General features: G+C 38.6%; 1 protein-coding gene across 20 annotated transcripts in view; it reads right to left on the bottom strand.

Moving 5' to 3' along the window:
* nav3 (neuron navigator 3) overlaps positions 1–27419 on the bottom strand; it is a 288447-nt gene that overhangs the window by 45981 nt on the left and 215047 nt on the right. For 19 of the 20 annotated variants that reach the window (XM_089127018.1, XM_089127023.1, XM_089127022.1 and 16 more), the window contains 4 exons: positions 24640–24788; positions 19264–20272; positions 15647–15759; positions 5825–5933 (listed from right to left, as the gene is read on the bottom strand). In XM_089127018.1, the coding sequence (XP_088983144.1) occupies positions 5825–5933; positions 15647–15759; positions 19264–20272; positions 24640–24788 (1380 nt within the window). Of the gene's footprint in view, positions 1–5824; positions 5934–12007; positions 13123–15646; positions 15760–19263; positions 20273–24639; positions 24789–27419 lie in introns of those variants that run through there. The other variant, XM_089127021.1, reaches the window with a different exon arrangement.

Raw genomic sequence — 27419 nt, forward strand, 5'->3', positions numbered from 1 at the left:
CAAATGTGTTCGACAACTAAAGTGATTTGCTCCACAACTGTTGTGCGCATCAGGAAAGATTTCAAATTACACTGATGTTCTAAAGTTTAGGGTTGATAAGATTTTTTTAATGTTTTTTCCATAATCATTAATGAAGGCTAAAATTGTATTTTTATTTTTTTAATTTTTTTGTTGCTAAATACAGCAATAGCTAGTATGATTTAGAAAACTGATGTTAAACAAAAATAAATAGCTAATAATATATGTGGTATTAGTGAATTATTTAAGTTCATTTCCAGTTTTACCAATCATTAGTTTTTATTTCAGAGATTCCAAAACAAAATAAAAATGGCTATGAATTATATATATATATATATATATATATATATATATATATATATATATGATTTTTTGGGGGGTTAAAATATGGACAAACCCAGTAATTGGGTGAACATTTTAAATGACATTTTTAACCCAAAGTTTGGGTTTGTCCATATTTTACCCAAAATTGAGTTGAGAAAATTGAAAATTGAGAAACAACATTTTTAAAGTGTAGGTTGGTTGATTGATGGATGGATGGATAGACAGATACTGAAAAAAACTATATCTAAAGCAAACTGTTAGGAAGAAGAGTTTTATATTAGACAGTGTCTCTTTCCACAGCAGGTCTTCTATCTGTAGGTTGTGAGTGTTCAGCGTGGCGAGAAGGACCCAGCTGAAGCAGAAAGATTGCCAATGTGGTTGTGCTTGATTTCTTCTCGCCATAAAATGGAAACTATTCCCATCTTTCATGTCTAATCCACTTCAACGAGCATCAGGCCATCAACAAGCGTATTACCTAAGCACAACTTCAGTCTGACCTCCTGACCTTTGATTGTGTGAATATAAATGTGTGAACTGATGTGTGTATAGGTGTCTCCACACGTTCACAAGCTTGTTGATGCGGGAACGTGTGAGAAAACAGCATATGGACACATGCTCAAATGCAGACGCCCATAATGACACACCCGTCATACAAGAAGACTGTCCTGCAACAGCTCTCTCTAGTGGTGAGACAATCACATTGCGGACATATTTTCAGGTTCACGTTCTATTTCAAATTATGCATAAATATTTATCATTAAATATACAAATTCATGAATATAAAATAGCTTGTTGAAACAATGTCTACAAGCATATATCCCAAAAAATCCCCAATAAAATAACACTCGGTTATTCACATGAAGGGACAGCAGCAGGGTGCCGAAAACAAGTGTCACTTAACAAATAAGTCATCAGCGCCAAAGCGCCGTTGTCATGACTACAGAACCGGCATATTAATATCCTCTCCATCAAAGTCCATTCCGAACGAATCTCATTAGAGGTTAGCAAGCATGTAAGCTGGTTAACAACATCCTTCGAAAGAGATACGCTTTCATGTACTGTGAAAAAGCTACAGTAGTATTAGTGACCAAAGATACATGTATTGATTTGTATTGAAAAATCCAAGGGTCTAATTTACAGAAACAGCGTTCCTGCCTAGTGTTGTTCTGTTGTGCTGTGGTATATTTGAAACCAGCATTAAGTGTGTGGACGCTCTTGTTATGAAATACACCAGAGAGTTGTGACTCAGCAGCAGTGAAGGGTGGATACCGAGCCAGAGATGGTCTCGCTCATGGCTGATCAGTGTTTTATATAGATAGAAAACAAACACGCACATATTTGAACAGTAATATTGAATTTCACAGTCAGAACACATTAGGTCGGTTTATTAGGTAGTTGTTGTTTCAAAAAATGGTGCAAATATGTGGGAAAGCATGTATGTACAAATAAACAAACAAAAAAACTGACGGAAAAAAAAAAACAAAAAAACAAAAAAAGGGCCTTGACTTGTTAGTACTGACCAAAAAAATGGATTAGATGGATTTCTGCAGGAGGGCAGGGATACTTCAAGTTTTGCAGTTCATATTTCTTGTTAAATTACTGTGGTACTTATAATAAGGTTTGAACTGTCAACATGAATTTATGAATATCCTGCTCTAACAATTAACATTTTTACAGCATTTATTAATCTACAGTAAATCCATGTGCCTGTATAATACATCGACTATATGGCCACTTATACCAGCATTGTGTTCATCAAATAAATCTATTAAAAATAATTGTGGGTAATTGAAATAAATCTGAAATAAAATAAAATATAAATATTTTATTGAAAAATGAACTTAAAAAAAAAAAAATAAATAAGTGTAAGCTTATTTGAAGTGCATGCTCTTTTCGTGCATGTATCTTTAAATGCAAATGAGATTCTACTGCTCGTGCCAAAAACTAAAAAAAGAGGAGTGCGCGGATACACACTGCCGATACACATTAAATTAATGTAATAATGAATTTTGCATAATAGGTCCCCTTTAAAATAAGGCTAATTGAAAATATTAATACCTACTATAATAGTATATTTTATTAATTCTAAAATAACTCTGACTTATATAATTCAAAATAAGTATAAAATAAATTAATACACACTGACAAAAGTTTTGTTCATTGTTAGTTCATCACACCTAATGTTAATTCATTCAATTTTATTGTAAAGTATTAAGCAAAACATAAGAATATGGGAATACCATCATCCTCACTGACTGGTGTGCAGTGACAGGCTTTTGGGTCATTTTAAAGTCATTTTATTCACTGCCCTCCAGTCACCCAGTATTTTCTAATTTCTTTTCTGTCTGCTGAACTGTGTAATGTGAGCATCCCTGCAGTACGGTACATGTGTACTATTCCCAATAGTGTTGAACAAAGAACCCAGACCAACTAAGAAACAATGACTTCCCTTTTTGTCTACAAATCCAAGCCAACAGGAAGTGTATGAGCTGAGGTCTATGGCTCGCTGAGAACATAAATCACCAATTTCGAGTTAGTAAACATCACTGGATGCAGCACATTTCGGCAGGTTGCTCTGTCTAATCTATTGATCTCCCGAATCACCCTCTGGCCAAGTCACCAGCATTTATCTTCCTCTCTGACGTCACTCCTCATGACAGCTGACAGTTCCTCTATATATATTCCCGATGTCTCGTCTTCTTGACAACCCCTCGTCTCTTAGCAACATGCTAGCGCTACTGGGTAATGGTAAGACTGCAGCATTATCTGAGTCTGCCGTCCTCCTCTGCTATGCCTTGAACGAGTGGCAAGAAATGAAATGGAAAAACAATTATAAAAGCTATACTGGTGATAAAAGTGCTAGAGCTTATTTCAACATCCTCTTACATCAGGAAGTGTACGGTAATAATCATGCATGCTTGCTAATTAACAGGAGCTGTTCTGAAATCTTTTGACATTTTTTATCAATTCATTATGCACGTTTTAGAGAATTTTAGGTAAACACTGTGTAAAATACGAAATAAATTAATTTCAGCAGTTTTATGTAGCCTACATCTTATTTATTATAAAACGCTTAGATACAATCCTTAATTCTGATTGATCAATAGCTGCGCTTTAATCACGACCGCTTCACCCAACGGTTCTATTTATCACTGTGCCCTTAGCAACACCCTTAGCAACCACACGTATCAACATAGAAAAAAAAAAAACTTAAGAATTAAAATGGCTAAAATGTTAAAATTAAAAAAAGTCAATTTTGATTTACTAGGTGGAATTGACAATGGATAAGAGTGTTGAGGAACAATGTGGAGAGACTTTTTTTATCTATCAAAATCAATTTATCAAATATTTATTTATTATTATCTCTTGCTAGGCAGCATTTTAGCCACTACATTATTAGCATTAATTAAATAGATTAACCTCTCATCTATCAAAATATGTGCCCATGTGTTTTTATTTAGGCTATGTAAATATTTAGTTTAGTGTAGAGAGATAATGACGGAATAAACAAAAAAATAAATGTTTTCTCATGCTGAGAGATAAGCTATTTGTGTGAGGAAATTTCACAAATATTGTGTTGTAAAAAATATAAAGAATGAAAAATGTTATGGGTATTACACATTGGAACATTGTTGTTCACGGTCAGGGACTATTTTTTCTAGCGGAAGGAATGTTTTTATTGATTAAACTTCATGAAAGTTGCACTAAATATTTTTTTTTTCACTTTAATATTGTGTAGTAACCCAGATAGCAAACTGACATTGAATCAACGTGGAAACGACGTCTCTCATGACATTGAAACAACGTTGATTTTGCTCATCGAATTAACGTTGAACCAACGTCAGACGCGGCATTCTTCAAAGCTAAATAAAAATCGAAAATTGGTTTGCTTTCATAACGTTGAAACAACGCGTTGATTTCAAGTTGATTTTCCGTTAGTTTTGAAAGAATGACGCGTCTGACGTTGGTTCAACGTTAATTCGATGAGCAAAACTATGTCAGATCAACGTTGTTTCGATGTCATATTTCCACGTTGATTCAATGTCAGTTTGCTATCTGGGAACTGTTTTATAAAAGCAATAAGGTACTAGAGGCTATGCTGTATCGTGAATACGTCATGGCTGAAGGGCGTTGCAACATATATTTATATGACTTAATCTGCCTATACAGTATCTTGTATGGTGTTTATAATGAGTTTCCATCAAATAAATCCCCATGAAGTCTAAATGGGATTTTCATTTTCATTTTCTTGAGATGCTGTATTGACCTTGATGCTGAAGATCCCAAACTCATATACTGAGGATTTTTTTTACCATCAATCAATACAATATTTAAGGTCTGAGAACCTTCCAAACACAAGCACAGGTTCAGATCAATAGAGCTTTGTGGCGTTCCCAGCACTGCAGTGAATACGTGTGTGCAGGAGTTTCTGAAAGAACGTGTGTACTATACTCTTTCAGACTGTATACCAATCATATGGTGTACTGTATGTTTAGAGAATAATGGAAGTCAATTTCAAAAGCTCCTGCGAGATATATGACGTTTGATGGAATCCACATAGTGGGTCAACATCTCAGAAGACGACAGGTCAAATTCCTATAGACCGAACGATAAATAGCTAGATCGCTATCTTTCCATCTGTCCTGCCCTGAATTACTCAGTTCCATTTGTTACAGTGATTAATAGCTTTTTCCTTCATTCTTCATCTTCATTCATCTAGTATACACAGCCTGACAGCCGTGCATCAACAACATATACATCTGAGCATTATGAACTCCATACAAAGAAAGGTTGGAGTTTTTTTGATTCATGGGCTCTTTACTGGTTAGGTTTACTGTGAGGGAGTGTGAGGAAGTGTCTAACACCTTTTTGGCTCCTTTGAGAAGCAATGTGCTGTGAAAAAAAACAAAAAGGCCAAGCATTGATTTCCAAAGAAGATGCTCCCCATGAGGGAAAGAGAGAGAAAGGCCCAACACCATCTGTCATGTCAGAGCGCTGCCTCTGAACCACTTTCCTGTGAAATTACGTTCATATTGTGAGTGAGATAAAGAGAGAGTCGCAGAAATAGGCCATCCCAGAGCCGGACAAATGTGGTTGCGCTTAAGTATTTTCTTCAGTAATTGGGTGTTTGGGAATTTGGGCCTTACAGGCAATATGGTTTTAATAAATGATTAACTCGACAAAAATAGAGAGCATTTTTCATTTCACAATGAGATTGGTGAGTGTTTTTGTTACCAAAGATGTTGGCACAGTGAGGGTTTGCATTGTTTTTGAGTGCCAAACTGAGCTCTATCTTTAAAGAAATTAAATTGGCAAAAGATACCCAATTTTTCAAGCGCAGCTGTCACTTTTTGGAACTAATGAACATACTGTTTAACTCAACTGATATAGATGTATATCTTATAAGGCTCACTGCAAAAAGCTTTCCAATTAAGACCAATATTTGGAATGATGACCAAACTAATGATGAACTAACACTCACCTGTGGCTTATCTGCGTCCCACGTAAACTGGACATGGTTTCTTCAAGATTCTGTCTCAGGTCGGCAATGTTCTTCACTGTACGCATCCGTCTAGCCTCTGGATCCTCCCCTGGTGGACAAAGAAAAGAAAACATTGGTTACCCTGTTACAGACGCTTGCTAGTAAATAGTCTGGAAGGAAAAACAGACTCGGCACATGAACCAGTCAAACATGCTGTGGCCAGCGGTTAGTGAGAGGAGGCTGTCTGCTCTTGCATGTCAACTTAGATGCTGAAGTTACAGCTTGCTGTGCAGCTGATGGGATAAAGGGACAGATTTCACGGTCATCACTTTTCCGCGGAGCACAGAGTAATCCATGCGCTATGACACCTCTTCTTAACCCCTAAGCCAGGCTCAAAGTTTGGCTGGAGCATGATTTGCCTATAAAAAAGAAATCTGTCAAATTTGAACAGACCGAGTCATTTTACAGTCATTTTCATCCTCATTTTCTGGACAAAAGTGAAGAAAATTAGGTATGAACTCAATAAAGGAGTAAATTTTAAATTGTCTCAGTGGTTTAAATGATTTTTGACAGCATTATTGACAGCATTATTGTTATTGACCAAAGAGTGTTTTTCGTGTGTTGTGAATGAGTCATTGAATTATACACTCAACTGATTCATTTAAAAATGTACTAAGATACTCCAGTCAGACTGTTTAAACATAAGGGTTTTCCCCAATAATGTCAACAAAGCACATCTTTTTTCTATTTTCTCAACTGCTGGACATTATGTTTATCATGCTAATTTTTTAAATTTTTTAAAATGTTAAATTGCAAAAACATCACAATGAAGCTAGGAAAATACATCAAAGGCATTCGTGCACTTTACAAGAAAGAAAACTTGAAATATTTGTCATTTGTTCATGGCCACAACACCACTAGAACTCCGACTCTGGATCTGCTGAGGTTCAGTTAAGTGCTTCTTTTCCACTGCATTAAACTCATTTAACAAAGACACACAAAGAGCGACACTCATACAAGTTGATGATGGCAGTAGGAGCTCTAATAGCAGGTCTGCATGACTCCCACATCACTTCAGAGACCTGCTTATTTTATCCAGTCACGTCTGGCCTTATCACACCCTGCCTGTAAAATACCGTGTCAATGGCATGATCTATGATATGAAACACTAACAAAACTTATATCCCTATATAATAATACAAATCTGCAATTATACAGTATATGGTGCACTGATCTTAAGTGTGAATTTACTTTGCTTATGTGTTAAATTTGCAGAAACTGTCATTATGTGAGCATTTAAAATGAGCTTTAAATCAAACCTGATTGCACTGTATTACTTTCACAGTGTCTGGAAACGCATTTAGCAAAAAACAAGAAATATAAAAGGTGATTCCCATGTGAACCATAATGGAATGGCATAACAAATCACATTAAGATTTACACCCAGAACTATTTTCAACAGCACCTTCTCACTTGTCAAACACCTCCAGGCCAAACCTTATTTCTTGAGTTATTAAATGTCACCTCATATTTTGTTGGGTAACGCTTCCTTTTACAGTCCTGTTACCCATGTACATACTAAGTACTTATTATAGTAATTACTGGGTAATATCTAGGTACTAACCCTGAACCTACCCCTAACCCATGTACTTACCTTATATTAGCCAGTACTTTCTAGGTAAGTACACATAAGTACTGTACTGTAAAATTAAACTGCTTAGAGAGCTGAACTCTTATTCATGGATTTTGTCAAATCAATATTGTTTGGTAGGCAAACCATCTGACAAACAGAAGCAATCATGTAAGTGAGCCTGACTCAAAAATCATCTGAGTGGAAGTTCTGTCCGAGAGGATTGAAGACATGATGAGAAGCACAACCACATATGAGGGAATCAAGACTGACCATCAATGCAGAGCCAGAGTGCAAACTTAGAGCGATATGAGACAGAACAGGGCAGAACTGACAAGATTTCTATGGATGTCACATTCTGGGTTGTAAAGATCCAAAACTGCGGGCAAACCAAGATCTTTTCATATCTGAAAAAGCTGACAAGGTAGTCTTGAGCAATGGAGCACATGTTTCTATTGGTTGCATTATTATGTAAAAACGGGTTATGGGTTTTAAGATGCATTTTAAAAAGCCAAACTGTTTTTGATATGGCATCTAAAAAACTAAAAGTTCACGGTGCAAAACACTGCAAGACATCTATTGTAATGTGTACATACTGTAGACCAACATTCCAAAAAATATCTGTAACCATTCAAAACTATATTGCTTGCAGCTGAGCTGACAGTTTGATTTGTTACAAAAGATGAATGTGGCGGTAATGATGTAAAGGGAATGACTTTGAGAGACACAACATTTCTGAGACAGATTACCGTGTTGACATTCTTGTTACAGTGCCATGCTAAAATCCTCTTTGAAAGGGTGCATCTCAAAGTTCATCCCTTTATAGCACCCCATATAAAATATTAACTCTCAAAACAACTAAACAGAAAAAAAGAACACTAAACCTCACTAATTAAACTAGTCGACCATCCTGACCTGATCCCTACAGCCCAGAGAGGCAAAGCCCTGGAGCACAAACACATACAGAGCCAGGGGCGCAACTACCCAGTTTCAGAGGGGTATGCAGCAACAATTTTAGCGCCCCCCCCCCCCCCCAAAAAAAAAAGGAAAAATAAATGTAATATAAGTGTGCCGTGTAATAAGTGAGTAGGAACAAATGAGCTAAACAGATCAAATAAGTGCAAAATTGTCATTTGATGAACCCCTCTAAGAAAACTATAAGCTCCATTGGAACAGCAATACAAGTGTTTCTCACAGGATTTTAGGTAAAACTGTGGTAGGTGGACCCCTGTTTCTGTAGGGGGGTTCGGGGGCATGCTCCCCCGTAAGAAAATTTTGTGTTCTGTAATGTTAAATTCAGCAGTCTGGTGCACTTTGAGAGTTCAAAATTAAAAGCTCCAACCCATATTCAGGGTGCAAATTAAACAGAGAAAAATTTGAACCTCGTTTAGTTAGTGTCTGTCTACATTACACTACTAATAATAGTTATAATATTAATCCCATAGTAATAGCCATAAAGGCTATTGTAAAACATATGTACTGAAAAATAAAGGAAACTTTCATAATTAGTTTTGCACTAATTTCTATACTTGAAAGATATAAGCGCATAATGACATATTTCATGGGCCAGTGTGTCAGAAAAAAAACTAAAGCTGACTTTTTTTGACCAATGCATTACACCAGCACAGCGCCGCCAATTAAGCAAAGAACAAAACAAACAACAAACAAACAATTGGGCCGCCGATGTATGAGTTTTGTGGGCCGTTAAGACAAATAAATAAAAAAAGATGAGATGTATCGGCTGAAAAAGCACGTCCGCCCAGCGGGAATCTCAGTTAAATCCTACCTGTTGGCTTTCAGCAATGCATGCAGTTATTTAGCTGCTGTCGCATCAATTGACATGCCATCTCCTTTTCTCTCTTTCTTTTTCTATTTTTAGCCCCACAGCATTTTGTTTTATCCATCTTTTTCGACCACAACTAACTACTCGTACCTGCTCGCTCAGAGCTCACGGCGCCCCCGCCCGCTCGCGATATTACCCGCCCCCCTTCTCCATGAGGGCGCCTACTCTAGTCTGGCTGTTAGTCCTCTAAAATTTTATATAACATTGAAGGAATGCAGAAATGATTTAGAAACGCACAACAGCAGCTACAAATAGAAATACAATATAGCCTATATATATTTTTTAATTTTTTTTTTTTTACCATCGCTTTGGCGCCCCCCATTGTGCTGCGCCCCTATGCGCCGCATATAGCGCATACCCACTTTTTGCGCCACTGTACAGAGCCACTGTGAATGTCTCAGGCCCTCTATTACCCACAAGGCTTATTTTATAGCATTGTAATGGACCGTTCAGCCAAACTGTGTAAGGCAAATAAAGTCATTTCTCTTTTCTGCACTATCTCACATATAGTGCAAAGGGCAATTTAAAACCCACACACATATAGCATACATGTGCATGTGCATTGCAAATGCATGTGAATCCTGGAAATGAACAAACAATACAAGAGCTTCTGATTCGGGTATTTGATGATCAAGAGGGCTCTGGGTGGTATAACTGCACTTGTTGCCCTCTGGGCGAGCAGACACATTTCTGTAAGCACCATTTGAGCCTGTCAGCAGCAAAGGAAGGTGTGAGGACACACCGCTGGCTCTGTCTGATCAGATGTTAGCTGAGAATTTGCTTTGATTTAACCTCATTGTGCCAGTGTGAAAGATAACCTACACTGGAATCTTTGCAGATTGCATTGTGCTGCTTGTGTTTTGCATAATCCAGAGCTGTGTTGTACCACTCATTTCAAGTGAAAAAGGGTGACACAGCAGGTTTCTGTGCCCTAATAGCGAAGAGTTTAGCCAATTAAATATACCGTAGTGTTAAAGATAGAGTAGCAAAAAACTTCTAAAAGGGACCATGACATGAGAAATCAAATTTGCCTTCATCTTTTGAAATGTTCGGTAAGACGTGTTTGTACCATTAAAACATCCTGCAAGTTTCATAGCTTAAAACAGCCTCCTCATTATAAACAAAGCATTTATTTATTGCTTTATTTATTCGATTTGACACGCTTAACGGGATACTCAACCGTTTTTTTCATATTAAACTAAGACGAGTTGATACATACCTCTCTCGTCTCAGTGCGTGCATTTTATTTTGTGTCACCTTCCTAGGTTGATTTACACTACTCGTGTAACTGTATTTAAATAGGAAAAACGTGGAGGTGTTTGGACGCTTCTCTGGTTGGCCCATATTGAATAAACTGGGCTAGTTAAGTGCTATCAAAGTGTCTCGCACGCCAGAGCGATTGAGTGCATGCACTCTGTGAGACGACAGAGGTATGTATCAACTCGAATAACATAGTTTAATATGAAAAAAACAGTGGAGTATCCCTTTAAACAGCTCATTTGTGTCTCTGTACAGACTTCAGAAGTATCTTAACGTCAAAAACAACTGGATGGTGTATTTTAAAGGTGTCCCGGATCACGTTGAAGGATTATATGTTTGTTCGGAGCATTTTGTTTTTTATCAGCGAGGCACAGTGTAATGGAGACTTTGCAAAGAAACTTGAAAGAAATGGACGACAGCTGCATCACAAACAGTAAGTAAATGATTTCATAATGCTTTGTCTTTAAATTATTTTTCAAAACACTAACTCACATGAAAAACACTTACTCGAGTGGACGTTAAAACCGTTTCCTATAATGATGTTAGCCAATAATAACAGTAGCATTTTATGGGATGCATATCATCGTCCACAAGGCTAAAAGCATTAGTCAACAGAAATGCCAGATTGCTTAGAAAAGTAATAGTGCACCTTACATGAAAATAAATAATAATTAAAAAATTAAAAATTAATTTTATATATATATATATATATATATATATATACATATTTTTTTTTTTTTCTTTATGTAGACTGTCATCTTTTGAAGACTGTTGGGGTCCAAACAACATTGGACTCCAAAAAAGAACAGAATTTTTCTCAAAATATCTATTTTGTTTGTTTCACAGAAGAAAGAAACGTGCATACTGTAGGTTTGGAATGACATAAGGTCAAGTAAATGATTTTCAGACAGAATTTGTAATTTCATGTGGACAATCCCTTTAAGAATTAGCACTAGTAACAGTGACAACTAAAACAAGTAAGAAATAGCTCTCTAAAACATTTAGAGTTAACTCAAATGCAGTGTGAAAGAATGCTGCGACCACACTGAACTACAGGGAACTGAATTACTTCAATAAGATGAGTTGGTGGACTTGCGAACAAACAGCCCTGTGGTTGGCGGTTAATATTAGATGGGTGAGGAAAAAAATCATGGATCACACCGACGGGAGGGTAAATAGAGCTATTGATCAGAGGAGCAGACAGCACGGCAATGCTACCGTAGCTGGCAGGTGAGTCTGGCTTCTAAATGTTCTCCCATAGCACAATCAGAGAACCATAACTCACCCTGACATCCCCAACAACAGTTTCTAATGCAGTTACACACAGAGTACAGGGATAAATATGACCATTACTACAGCATTGCACAAGCATGGCACAAAGACTGTTACAGTATGTTACTGATGAGTTTGACTGACTCTGTGTAGCTACTGAATACGGCACGGCACTTACGGCGTGTCTGCGGATTTAAAACCTGCTCCAGGTCTCCCAGCATGGTGAGTATAACCTCTTTATCCAGCTGCGCCCGCTCGTCTCTGGCACTCTCAAGCTCCCAGTCTCCCCCAGTGCCCGCTGGACCTGCCCGGGTGTCCTCATCTGATTTTCTACCGTTGCCCGCTTTATCCACCAACTCCGGCCGCGGGTGCTGATGCGCAGGTGCCATCCGGCTGGACTTACGACCCCAGGGCACAGGTATAAGGGAGTGTTCGGACTGGGAGAGCATCTTGGTGAGGGACAGCGAGAGCGACCGAGCTCGGGTGCTGCTTTCGGGGTGTCTACGAGCGCTGGATCGGCCGTGTTGGGGCGAAGGTGATGAAGACGACATCCCGGATGCTGATGAAGGTGGACATGACGGTTCGTCCAGCTCAAAGGTGTAAACCCTCTGCTCCCCATCACTAAGCAGCACGAGGTTGCCGAGAGAACGTTGCTTGCGGAGGTTTAGATTGTCTGGGAGAGACTGCGGTGACTTGCGAGGTGGGCTGCCGCCCTGGAACACAGAAAAGTCAGCTCCCCGCTTCATGTTTTCACACGTTCTTTAGGATCCCTCGCACTCGTTCAAGCTTATCTTGAAGTTTGTTCCGACTCACATGATCTGCGTGCCTCAGGTGGCAGCTGGCACACAAGCTCAGTCGCAAAACTGCCCCTTGCACCAGGGAGCTTCAAATATCATCCTGCCCACACACACGCTCGCTCGCTCGCCGCAGCCAATAACCAGCATCCAGGTGCACGTGCTGAGAGCACACTCCTCCTTGTCTTCCTCCTCTTCTATCACTTCTTTCCTTTAATGCAGCACGGAGGCTTGCGGGAAGCAGATCTGCAGCCGATTACGGTTAAATTGTGATACATATCCTTCCCTCTCTTCCTGTTTCTCTCCAAGCAACCGAGGACTCTTCACACACTCTGTCTATTAATTACCGGCTGGAGTGAGCGCATGTGGCTCGCTCCGAGGGACAGGAGCAGAGACTGAGTGTGTGCGCGCGCTACGAGATGCGAGCTCAGGGTCCGCCTGCTCCTTTTAACATGCTGTGAGCTGCTTCATTCTCTTTATCTATCTCCTCCTTTCCTCTCACTGTCTTTCTGTTTGCAGCAATGATGGCTGGTTTCCTGTTGCTGTTAGCTACCGAGTCAGCACAGGTATTTTGTGTGTGTGTGTTGTGGGAATAGTGCAAGACAAAACTGGCTTGTAACACTGTGATTTCTCTGCCTTCATACTGGCGAAGGGTGTTAAGATGATGCATTTGGAAATGCTGCAGCACACAGCTCAACTGGAAAAGGAAAGGAAATCATACAAAAAAAAAATCTCAAACTAAGACCACAATATATCCCAAAACAGAGATTTTCAACCTTTTTAGGTCAGGTAAATTATTATATTAAAATTAATATTTTTCATCAACATATTCTTATGCATTCAAAAATTAAAATCATAATAAAAAAATTTGATTTAAAAAAAATAAAAAAAATTTATAATGATTTAAGACAGATAATATAATATAATAATACATTAATATAAATGATTGTCTGTATTATTGTATATGAAATTATATTATTAATATATACATATTTATTTATTATTTATTTGGTAATACTTTAGTTCAATAGTTAGGTACATTAGTTAGCATGAACTAATAATGAATTGCACTTATACAGCATTTTGTATGCAATCTTTGTTAATGTTAATTTCTACATTTACAAATACTTTATTAAAATATTGTTCACATTAGTTAATGCACTGAGAACTAACATGAACAAACAATTAACAGATGTATTTTTATTAACTACACAGTAAAAAAATATTTTCATGATTAGTAATCACAACATTTTTTTCTTTTGTCAAATCAACTTAAATAATTTATTTAGTTCAGATAACATATCATTTTGAGTTTCTGATGATTAAATCATTCTCCTTCATTATATTAACTCACTTTTTCCATTTCAATTAACTTAAAATTTTAAGGCAACCAGGTTACTTACTTTTTAAAGTTAAACCAACAATACTTTTTCTTCCAAAGTTTAACAAACACAGTAACAAATGCATTGCTCATGGTTAGTTAATGTTAGTTAATATATCAACTAATGAACCTTATTGTAAAGTACAACAAATGTAAGGAAGAATTTTTTTACCACCTGTATCTGTATACCACCAAACCAACCAGACATCTAAATGTGCAAAAACAAAGCAGGTGCATGCATAGATTTTGTTCTTCTTGCATGGAGTAAAATACATTTTACAACAGGGTGGAACCCACAATGCACTTTAAAAGGAAGTGATTTCTGACGTTCACATCTAAAAGTAGTCCATGTGAGGGTTTCCCTGACGCATCACTGGACAAACCACAGCATTTCAAGCATGCCCATAATGTAGAACAAAAAGCCTGTAGACATGCTATCCAAGAGGAAAATGCTTTTTTTTTTCTCTCTCCCCACATGCTCCCCTTACATAGCTCAAGAGTTCTAATTTCTGTTTAAAATAAGTTTCATCCTATTCATGAATATAATAGAAGCGAAACATTGGAGTTCATAATCCAAAATCTGACTTTATATTATAGCATTTCGGCAAATCAGAGCACAGTTTGAGACATGGATCTGAGATAAAGTCCAATCATCTTAAATTATTGTATATTGGATTGTACCGTTTAGAATTTGTGTTTATTTCCTTCGTTTGTTTTCAACAGCTCAGGGTACAATAACAATTGTATGCTTTCCTAAGTCTCATCAGCCATTAACTGTCCCAAACTCTCCCAATGCAGGGCAAAACATCCAGTAAATGTCTGACCATGAGTCATAATGTTATTACTGCTTCAAGATCCATTTGCAAACAACAATGTTCCTCACCTTCAAAATGACCACAGCATGCCTGCATTCTTATTGACATACAACGACTGACCACTTTGTGCTTATGTGTTCGTCTGCAGTTTATTCACTTTAATTTGACATTCCAGGCATTGTTGTGCCAGCTGGAGCACTAATCTATATCTCATTAAAGAAGAGTTGGCTGGTTTCAGAAAAGATTCTTGGATTTTAGCTTTTTAGATGGGTAATTTCAAACAAAGTATATCAAAATAACAACAGGGAACCTCAGGGATGCACACGATCGCAAACCGATTAAATCTTATCTCGTACAGAATTAATGGAGTAAACCCAAGCATTTGCAGAGAGCTATGACAACAGTGGCTGTGATAAATATTCACACAGGAAATGAACAACTAGGAACGTATGTCATAGTGCAGCCTCCATTTCCAGTAACTGCAGTGCAGGGAAATGCAGCAATTGGGCACAATTTGCATTTATTTCTCACAGACTGGCTGTTAAAATATGTGTGCGAGCAGAGCCTGAGCCCCATGCACCTATCTTCAGCTATCAGCTGTCACACACATGGAGAAATACACAGAAGCACAAATAAACAACACATTCTGCTGCTTGGCCTCCCAAACCAGGCCGGCCTTTGTCCACCTGTCATAATTGACCTTTTTCTTGCTGCGATAGCAACATGGAACTAGAGGCCTGCAGAGAGAACCTGTGCCTGAGTGAGTGTATGTGTGTTGGGTGTGTTGAGTGTGTGTGGGTGTGCACATGTGGCGGCACTCGACGTACCTGAGATCTCCTCCAGGCACTGTTTGGCGGTCTTGCTGTAGACCAAGTCTTTTGTGGGACTGAGACACGGTTCAGTGGGGACCACGGTAGTGCAGTCATTCTCTGAATACGTCCTGCGTGAAGCAAAAGGAAAATGTGCATATTAATTAATAGTATTTTGCACAGAGAATATCATATTTTTAGCATCCTAACAATAGTGACGTTATGTAGTGACTTAGGTTTGACTGTCATTGTGGGGACCCAAAAATATAGCAAAACCTGAGAAAAACATGCACATACGACGTTGTTCAGACTGGAACAGTTGAAACAGACTGGGAGAAACTCTGTATATATGCATAACAACCACATCTACAACAAAGTTGTCCCAGGATACCTGCACTCGCCCAGATAAACATTCCCTTCTCTCTCTCTCTCTCTCTCACACACACACACACACAGTCACTCACATCCAATTCACCAGCCAAATATTTCAGTGGCATGTCACACTGTTAGTTTCACCACGTGCCATTGAGACGCTGAATTACCTGTGACAACAAACACTCACCCACGTACACACAAACTCTGCCTGAGAATGCAAATAAGCAAATGATGCAGAAAGGAAGAGGGCTTAAACTGTCAGGTAGGTGAACTGAATGAACACAGTTTCAACAGAAGGTCAGGTAAGGGCACATACAGGAGATTTTATGGGCATCAGACACATCATTTCATCTTTTTAATGTAGTTTTCATGCAACACAGACATCCCAACCTGAAAGAAGTCATTTCTAGTGTTTGACTGGGTTGTTGGAGGGTAGGTAATAAGGCACTACCTTAAAAAAACCCTCTGTTTTACAGTACTTTTAAACAAATGAATGTTGCCTTGTTGAGAGACTGCTTTCAAAAACATAATCAAATCTTACCAACCTGCTAATTTTGAGTAGTGTATGAATATTTACATTAACCCTTGTGCTGCATTAGATTTTTAACACCGTTGAGTGCATTAAGGACCAAAAATGGCCACATATTAAACATTGCCTAAAATATTATATATTATTATTATTTTCCACTTTTACCAAGTTAAATCTTTTAACCAGCATCAGTCCTCATCATAACTACCAAAAATGTATTCAATTTCAGGATTTTAACCCTTTAATTACCAGTTTTGTTTGCGAAACCATCGATTTGTATAAGAGGAAAAAACACAAAAATTCAATTATTTTCAATAAACTAAATGCAAAGAGAAAACTTTAGATTTGGATTATCACAGTCCCACTTTGCAAAAAATCCCACTTATCGCGTTAGAGACCAAAAATGGCCACCTATTAAACATTGCCTATTGCCTAAAATAAGGTGCATTTCCACCCATAGGGAATAAATATGTAGTGACGTCATCTGGTGGAATACACTATATAATGCAAATATAATGCTTTTGCTTCAAAATGAAAGGATGTTTGTGCAAAAATCATGTTTCATGTATTACTGACAGCCTCAGATTTAAACAACGTTTTAATGGGTTTCAATGGGCCATTTTTGGTCTTTATGGTGCTGAGTGTTACTATTTGATCTACTACACAGTGTGTGTTATACATATTTTGCAAAATGGGATCACATTTTTTACATGTTTCCAAAAAGTCACAATTTTGCCAAATTTCATACCATTTGCATTAAAACAGCCAAAATGGTCAAAGAAATTAAACTGCAAAAGACCAAAAATGTCCCTAATGCAGCATAAGGGTTAACACAAAATTGCAGTTTTGATGCTGGTAATGCAACTACATCAACTGACCCACCTTTGCCAGACATGTCAAAAAGTGTATTTTTAAAGAACATGCTCAATATGTGGACCCATTCAAAATGCAGCAGCACCATTGAGCGCTGTCGCAGCCCTGCAGGTTTTACAGTGCCAAGCAAAGCTCTCGAGAGGAAGATCTGCAGTGGTGGAGTGTGATAAAGGCTTCAGTGTAAAATTCCATTAAGACTTTAGGTTATAATCCTTATGAGACGACACTGAGAATGCCAAACACTGCTTTAAGAAAACGCCATCATCTTCCTGTGAATAATGAACCGGTAAGGTGGTGAGTGTGTTTTTATGAAAGCCGTTGAGCTGTAAAGGTTCAGTTTGTGCAGGCATGTCAGACTGGGGTCAACAGGTTTGAGAGCTCTTTATCAAGAGAAGGATTAAACGTTACTGAACATACACAATCGCTCAAGGACAATACTCTTCCTCCCTCGCTTTTAACACTCTCATCATGTCAGTCTTCCATGTCATAGGACCATTCTCTTTTTTAACAAGCTGACTCAAACTGTTATGAATGCCCTCTGCCCATCAATCACATGTTATTCTCTTTTCTGTTCCTACTTCCTCTTCCTCCACTCAAACCTATTCACCCTCATTAGTCATCATTTGTGATGTCACCGGTCTCTTGGTGAGGACTGAGGGAAGCCACGCCCCTCAAACGAGGCGGTCTGGCAAACGTCTAAGTGGTTCCCACTCGGGCTATTAATACTGTCGAGATGAGATGTTTACCCACTGCTTTTTCTTGCAAAGCTTTGCGAGATTGGATGTGTGATGCAATGGACAGATGATCAGTGGGTGTGTGTTTGTGAGTTTAAAAGCTGGTTTGATAAAAGATGATTAGTTCAACATATATTTGTCTGTAATTACTAATGCTTTATGTTGCTCTGTTAGCCTATGTGTGTAAGAGGGGTCTCGCCCCGTCTGGTCAAAACAGGAATCTTGTCTAGACAATCTATAATGAAAAGAGATCCATCCTGTTAACATCACCCCCCACAGTCAGATTTAACAAGACATCCTCCAGATTTCTCATTCTGCCTATACTCTGACAGTAGAGTGAAGAAATGATTGATTTGAAAATGACTAAATCCCAGGTTTGCCTGCACAGAAACACCACTGTGCAACATGTCGGAACATGTGCATTTCCCACCAGGTCAACTCTATAAGAGTCAGATCGTTCATGCAGATATTAATTTCCACATCTAAACAAAAACTGGATTTTTCTGTACTTTGTAGATAGTTTATGGTGTATCTTGTGAACCACTAGTGATTATGAATAGTACCTGTTACATTTGGCAAAAGCCACTACTGGTTATCAGAGTGCAGAATGAGTAAAAAATTAGGTAATTATTCTGGACCTCCTGGGGATGAGGGTTTCATCTTTGCCTGTCTATTGAGGGTAATTACAGAGACATGGTCCTGCTGTCTCATGGATAATGATAACGATTTTCCAACCCAGAATAGAACCAAGGAACCCAGATCTGTCTGTTTATCTGCGCCTTACACTTCAATGTCTCTAACCGTCATTGGATATATAGACCCCAGTAGCCCTGCCAGGACAAGAAGCCAGCAGGGTCTATGATGAGGAAAGTTAGAGAAAGTTTGTTTTCTCTACTGAGGGATTTGTATCTAATTTTATCCAAAATTTGACAAAGTCCACCTGCTCTTAATTAATTCACTAGGGGTATAAAGGTAAATGTAATATGACAGAGGTGGACTCTTCTGTGACTGAACAGGACAATTAAGCAGGTACCCACAATTTCGGCAACCATCGTTCACAATATGCAAAGCAAGACATTTGAAAATGCAACAATCACGTCCAACTGTGTTTGAGAATCACTCACCGATACATGAAGGGGGCGACGGTTGCTGTGTTGGGATGGTTGTATTGCTGCTGCTGGGGAAGTTGTACTACCCCATTGCCTCCTAGAGCTCCTCCACCACCCAGCCCTGAGGTGGCGGATCCAGAAAGTGCTGAGGTACTGGTTGATGACACCATGCTGGTCTTACGATTCTCCAAACCTCCCAAAGATTTTTGCATGTATATAGACTGACTGCCTTTACTATGTTTGGTCTTCTCACTTGTAGTAGGTACACTAGGCTGAGTTGCTACAAGCTTGGTGTTCGCCGCCGGAGCCTTCAGACCAGACTTGGGGATGCCGCTGGAGGCGGGGATTGCACTTTCTTTCTTCACAGAGGCTGCAGATGTTTTGCTTCCTTTGGGGATGAAGCTGGCGATCTTTGAGCCTTTTTTAGAGGGCTCCACTATTACTGGCTCCTCTTTGGGTGGTGTGCTGGCTTTGTTCTTTGTCTTGTTCTTCTCTTCTTTGTCTTTGGGCTGTGGCAAGGACTTATTGTTGTGGTTCTTACAGTTGTTGGTCTTGTTTGGGGGTGCAAAGGAGGATGCGGAAGTCTTCCCCTGCTGTTTCGAGATCCCACAGGGTGGTGTGGGACTGCAGGTCCCCTCATCTCCAAACTCTGACAAGTCGTCCTCCTCCTGAAGAGCCATTTCGGCCACCGAGGGCGAGGTTCTGGATGCGGAGCGAGGGTTGATGAGCCGGAACTTCTCCAACATGGAGCGCTGGTTGCCGGGGGCTGATTTGGAGGCATCTGTGATTGGGGGCCGGAGGCGATCAGATGATAAGGGAGGAGTCGGGGAAGCGGTTGGGCTTGGCGGCTTGGTGGCCAGCATGGACGAGGTGGCACTGTGCTTTATGTTCATGGATTTGCTGCGCCAGGACTTTCCAGCTGTGGGAGAGGGGATGGCAGAGGCCAGCTGCTGCCCGCTGGTGCTTGAGGGCACCGAGCCACTGCCGTTCATGCTGCCTGGCAGAGGGATGCCCTTCACCGACTCTGTGCCAGAGAAACAGACCACACAGTGGACACATCTGTTAGACTGATAAAACTACACCCTAGAATCAATACCAAGTCTGAGTTGTGAAAATTGTAAAAAAAAAAGTGTATGACTGCGGCAATAATCAAATATTAACATGAGAGAAAAGGGATAAGCACGTGTGAAATACAGTAGATAGTGCTCCAACCAAATCTTTACTCTGTAACCACCGCATACTAAAAATGCGCTGAGATGCACTCAGGCAGAAAATTGGCTCCTAAATTGATTTTGGGATTTCAAATACTTTGTTGTTGCCAGACACACTCTTGATCTTTGTAAATTCATGTAAGATGTTTTGCAGAGAATCAACATGGCTCACAGAATATCTATATATATATATATATATATATATATATATATAATCCAATACATAATGTTCACTGATCTACATATATCAAGCCTTTTAGATCATGACATAGCACAAATGTAACTTTGACTTTCAGTCCAATAACGACAACTTCCCGTTGCAAAGCTCAGGGCGCAGACTTAAAATGTATGTGTATATAAATCAGATTACTTTGACTAGATTTCTGTGGATTGTACATTACTGACACAAAAGTACAATTGTATTACCAAACTGTTATTTTCATCTTTTTCTATAAGGAATGACATTCTTTCAAGCACCTATAATGAATATGGCATATAAATACAATAATCATTATCATACAGTACCAACATATATACCAAATCACCATGGTTTTACCATCTGATTCCACTAATGTACACAAGTACTTCTTTGTAAGTGTATGTTTTACATTTTAAGAGTGAATATCATGCAACCAGACGAAGGCATATTTTTATATATTGTACTATTGTAATAAAAATAAAAATAAAGAAATAAAAATAAATGGTGTTGAAAAGTATTTTTTCACAAATTCAAAACATTGTAATACTGTAAAAAACATTTAAATTGCAGTAATGAGAATCTAATGAGAATTAGATAATTATATTTTATGTTCCAAAATTCCAAAAAGGAAATAAAAAATAAAACATTTGTCATGAAAATAATATTAGAATGAAAAAAAAAAAAACTTTTTTAATGCCAAATAAAACTTTGTTTTGTGAGATTCACTCTAAAGTGTTTTTAAATTAGATTGCTTTCACTGAACTTCAAATTGAAATAAAATACAATTTTAATGAGTTTCTGTGAATTTAAAAAGATCACTAATGCACCAATGCTTCAGCTGCCTTGTAACACAACAAACTGCAAGTAAATCTGCTTAATCTCTCAGTAACTCAGGCTGTTCCTAACATTGATTTGCATCAAAGTCTCAAGCTGAAAAATTCTAAACACAAAAGAAGAGAGGAGGAGATGGGACTTCATTTGGTTCCATTGAAAATCATGTAGAGGGAACAGTGATTGGACTATGAATGAGTGTTGTGTGGATCGAGCTTCAGTGCATGTGTCAGCTAAATTAACCCCGTCTTTGGAGATAACAGTGCAGCTTAAATAGCAGCCTCTCTCTTGCACGTACACACACACACACACCAGACCATCGAAACGTGGTTACCATAGCTACCAGTCTTTTCTCTACACCACTTTATATGTTGAAAGTGAAATTCTGGTAGGATGCCATACACATTCCAAAACAAACATTTTAACAGGTGTACTGACAGCAACTCTGTAATGAAAATACTTCACTACTGTCTAATCCAGAATGGATCACATTAGCCATTTCCTTTGCCTCTGGCTTTCTTTATTATGTCTTCTGCCCAGTTCTGCTATATCTCCACCGTCACAGGTGCTCCTGTATGAAGCTATGCCAGAAGTTCACTGAGTGTGCTAAATAACAATGATTTCCTTCAAACTAATTCAGGAACTGGACATATTGCTTTTGAAAGCCTTCTGAACTGAGCTATAAACGTGCTGATTCACTCCTGCAGCCAGTGTGAATGGAGAAATTAGCTTTGTTATACAAGACTACTAAACATGCAAGTGTTTGTGCCTACTAACTTGGCATAGGGTTTATAAACAGTGTGAGATTTGCATCCACAGAGAGGCTTTGTGCTGAGATACGCAGGTGACAGTAGCACTGGGTGCTGATGACAGATTTTGAGGTTAAGGATTAAACCAGTTAAAGGTCAAACTCCAGATTATGAAATTTGTATTCAAGCCTGCCATAAAATAAAAGACTACATGCTAGCTCTGTTTCAGAACCAAGCAAGCTGCCTAAAGGGCTACAAAGGCAGCATCCCAACCGTCATAAGTGCCTGATTTGGAACTCTATGTAGGCAGCATAGAGAGCAAATAAAACTCATCTCACAGCTTAATTGATTGCATGTTGCTAAGCTAATTGATTGCTAATTATGCTAAGTTTTTACAATATGCATAATATATACATAACAACATACGCAAGTATATCTATTTATATTTTATCAATATTATACAATATATATTTTATATTTAATTTCAGGGTTACCCAACTTACTATGCAACTTATGTTTGTGAACCCCTGGGGGCGCGAGAGGGAACTGCAGGGGGGTTGTGAGCCAAAAAGCTTTTAATTAATTAATAATTTATTAAATCATAAAAAAAATCAAATTTAAATACATTTCTTTTTTTTATGAAAATGAAAACATTTAGTTTACCTGCATCTCATGTAACCCTTACAAAACTTCACAGAACCATGAACATGCAAATGTGTTGCTCAATTATTGAAATATGAATTAAAATCTAAAGGGGACAAAATAGTTTGGAAATTCCTGATCTATTTGAATGGGGACCGAAATCTAAGTAACTGTTGTTAGAAATTATGCTTCAACAAAACATTTCAAATCAGAAACAGAATTACACAATAATGGTGTCATAAAAATAATGAAAGTTTTAATTTTTTTTCAGGCTGGTCCAGCTAATACACTATTTTACTGGATCTTTCAACTGTATAGTGTGACTACAGTTACGATTTTTCCAATTCATATATGTACCAGACCATTCCTGCAGCTTTTCCAGCTTCTCGTTTGGCAAAATGCATTATGGGATATCCTCCCATATGAAGGTGCAACCATTTTTACTGTTTTACTGCAAATTTTCGCAGGTAAAATAGTCATTTCAATCAGGAAATTTTGGTTCAAGTTGGACACATGGATTCACCACATTGACCAAAATACACTATCGCTACACTATTGACAATCCACATGTGACCATAACTTTACAATTTGGCCAAAACATTAAGTCTCAAAAGGCAGCATCATTTTTCTGTCTATTGTCTGGAACAGCTTTCGTGTGTCCTAAAATGCTAGGAAGGCAGCTCACTAGTTTTTGGAACAGAGCTCATTCTCTCCCTACCAGCCCCTCCCATGGTTCCTCCAGTGCGGCAGACTCTTTGGACAGAAGAAAGGAAGGAAGATGAGGGGAAAAAAAAGGCAGAAGGGAGTTTGCTTTTCTCATCTGTGGAGGTATTAGCGCAGTAGCCCTGTAAATCAAAGTTTTGAGTAATGTTAGGCCCAATGGAAAATGGCAGCCATGGGTTTCAAGAGAGACGTCGCCTATTAGGACTCTCTGATTCATCAAAGCTCCATCTGCCATGTGAGAACCTTTGTCTGGCTTTGTGTGTGCCGTCTCGCCCTCTCCGCACCCAGTGTCTGGGAACACCAGCATCTGTGCTAACGGTGAGCAAGGACCAGTAAAGTCCAGTATAAATCTAATCGGGCAGCACAGCCAAAACAAACAGTCTGCGAGGGAAATCAGTTGCGTTTTGTTCACCGATCGCCATGGATCCTTGCTGTGAGGGGTGAGGTAGGGGCGAAACACAGGTCACACGTCTTTGAACTCCCAACCCGACTTCAATCGACACACTCCATCAGGCCTAGCGCAGATTTATGAAGTAACCAACTAGCCTGTGGAGATTTACACACTGGTGTCGTGTGGTTTAGCCGTGTGGTTTTATGAAGTCGGCTTTGAGTGATGGTTCGGCTCTGACAGGAAGATGAAATCTGAAGTGAACACTGAATAGGTCGGTTATGTGGATGAAGCAAAAATATAACATTAACGTCATCTCTAAATATGTAGGGTGAGGACAGTGAATGCCTAGGGCAGATCACCTTTTCAGATGTGAATAACACACCACAAAGGAACCGCAGTGCAATATTATGCTTCAAGTCCCAAAATTTTCCTCAGGAAATGTGTTTTCCTGCAGATTTATTTACATCATGAAAATGTAATAAGAAATGCATTTTGTTACCGGGGGGAACCAGCTTAGAGCATCTTGCCCGTTCCCACAGCTCTATTGTTTCTTAGATAGTGGCACCATCTAGTGGATAACATGATATAGCTGCTGCTGTGATTTTAATATTAAGGTAGAACATGTAAAGTCTGTAAATTACTCACCTCTGTCGTTGCCGCTAGCATACTGCAGTGGTTTGCTCTTGTCAATACTGTTGAAGCTCTGGCTCCTTCGGTTCAGGTTTGAGGAGCCGTGGGCTTTACTGCTGCTACTGCCGCTGCCTGCAGCGGGGACTCTGGAGGGACCTGGTAACCTGTAACACACAACACTAACACATTAGTTTGGTCTTCAATCACTGGATATGAGCTGTATGAGATTGCATATATCTATCTTTGTGAGGACATTGATTGACACAATTCAATCTCTATCGTATTGCCCTAACCCTACCATTACAACAAACTGCCTAACCCAAACCCTTACCTTAAACCTACCCTTTGTAATTATAACCTGATGCCTAAAACCAAGTCTTGACCCTCAGACAGGCATTTAAAGGGCTCTCAGAAAGTGAGGACCATCCAAAATGTCTTCACTTTACTCAATTTGTCCTCACTTCGATGGTCTAAAACTTCGATGGTCTAAGACAGTTAGGCTCAATCCCAATTCACCCCTTGGCCCTACTCCTTGTTTTCGAGTGTACCCCTTGCCCTTAAAATAGAGTTACAAGGGCCAAGGGGTTGAAATATTCCCCTACAAAATGGAACAACTCTTCATGAACCCGATACGTCATAAGCCGTCGGCGATGGCTCTGGCGTTACGGAGTTTTTACAGGATTTCTCCATGACAACGACTGACAATCAGCGCAGCTGCTCTTAACTTTGAGGAAACATGATGATTATAACATCCCTTCCTCGAAATGTATGTCTTTTCTGTTTTCTGAAAAGTGATTTATTATACAATTTCTTAATTTAAATGACTATAGTATTATTATAAAAGCAAATAAAGTGCAAAGTAGCCCTACCCAACCATCTCAAAAAGAATCGGGACACCCTACGCTTAGACGTGAATGCGCAAAACGGAGGGGTAGGGCCAAGGTTTAGGAGCAAGGGACGGACGGACGGACGGACGGACGGACGGACGGACGGACAGACAGACAGACAGACAGACAGACAGATAGATAGATAGATAGATAGATAGATTCCTCAACAAGCCAACATAATATGCAGCTCTTAATTGCTCTAAAATCGGCAATGAAACTAGCCTGGAGTGTGTGTGTGTATTCTTTGCATTGCACTGGGCTGTATCCACGTTATTGATGATTTACTCCTGCACAAAGCTTGTTAATGACCCACGAGTGGTAGTTTTTAATTGGGAAACACAATCCCGTGGCACATCAGCCTAACAACATCTCATAAACATGTCATGGGGGGCGGAGAACAGGAAAGGCAGGGATTTACAGGTTCATTGACATATATATATATATATATATATATATATATATATACATTTTCACAGAGCTGATTAATTTCTCATCAAACAGAAATGTTCCACGTTACTCAAATCTGATTAAGGCAAAGGGCAATTGATTTTCACAAACCAAGTTTATAAACTAATAAAACCATAAAACCAAATCATTTGAAGTTCATTCCTGATCAAATATGTTTGAAAAGTCTTATTATAAATAATCAGAGCAAATATCTTTCTCAGAAATGATGGATTGGAAACCAATGATTCAGGCAGCTGAGGTGCATGTCTCATCAAGCCTCTATAATGACACTGCTTTATCACTCGCTCATTTCCCATTAGGAATGTCTGCTTTTCCCTATTGACCTGTTAAGTGTGAAAAGCGGCCCTGAAAAAGCATATCTCGTGTTATTTCTCAGAGAGGTCATTTCTGTGAAAATTGGGGTGGACAGCTTTGCATGAATCGAGAACAGCATCTGAACGAACGGGTTTTAGAAGTTTATGTTATAACAGGCCAACATGGAATTGATGTCTATTGAGAGCTCAGCAGATTCACATCAGCCCTCATGTGTTTGTTTATTAAATATGCTGACTAATTTTATCATGCTTTCAGCTATCAATACAACCGTTGTATCCTCAGCTGAGCGTAAAGCATTTTATCATGTTGAAATCTGCAGATTTTTCCCCTGAATTTGCAATGAAAACACATCAAAAGTGAGCAGATTCAGTTTGCCCTGTTTCAGAGATGCAGGCAACATCTGACATCAGCATTTGGGTTTCTAATTTAGTCTTGAAATGTTCCTTAGACTATGCTTTGCATAAATACGTATCATGTATACATACACAAACACAAATATGCCTGTAGAGGATACATTTGGTGCTTACGAGGCATTTGAAGATAGAGAACGTTGCTAAAATAGACCTGAATTAAAGCTGTAGTGCATACATTTTTCTGCATGTGCTAAAATACTTTATCCTATCCTGACAAATATGACATTTATAGGCTGAATTTCTGGGAAAAAAATCTATGGTATTTTTAAAGCATTACTTTTTAAGCATCCCAAAACAAGCCAACACAGCCAAGTTGAGGAAAGACTGTCTGATTGTTTGACCAATGGCAGGGAAGCTTGTTTTAAATATTACTATTTCTTTGTTGTATGGGGGTTGTTAAATTATGCGAAAGAAATGGCATGTTCTGCTTTAGGGGCTTATAATGAAAAATCTATACTTGAAGTTGAGATGGGCAGCAGGAAGATCAGGTCTCCGGATCTGCTCTTGATTATTTTAGGGTACTAATTAAATTGTCAATGGGGCTCAGATAAAAATAGTGAGCGTTTGAAGGGGTTTAACTATGAAACATCTGCACTGCTAAAATAATAACTGATTTTTATTAAAATGTCACATCTTTTCCAATCTGTGTCTGGCTGCATACATAAAAGGCCTTAAGGAAGATACAATCTTTCAAATTATGCCTATTAGATGG

This window comes from Pimephales promelas, chromosome 24 (assembly GCF_988280905.1).
Source record: "Pimephales promelas chromosome 24, fPimPro1.hap1.1, whole genome shotgun sequence".
NCBI classification, from domain to species: domain Eukaryota; kingdom Metazoa; phylum Chordata; class Actinopteri; order Cypriniformes; family Leuciscidae; genus Pimephales; species Pimephales promelas.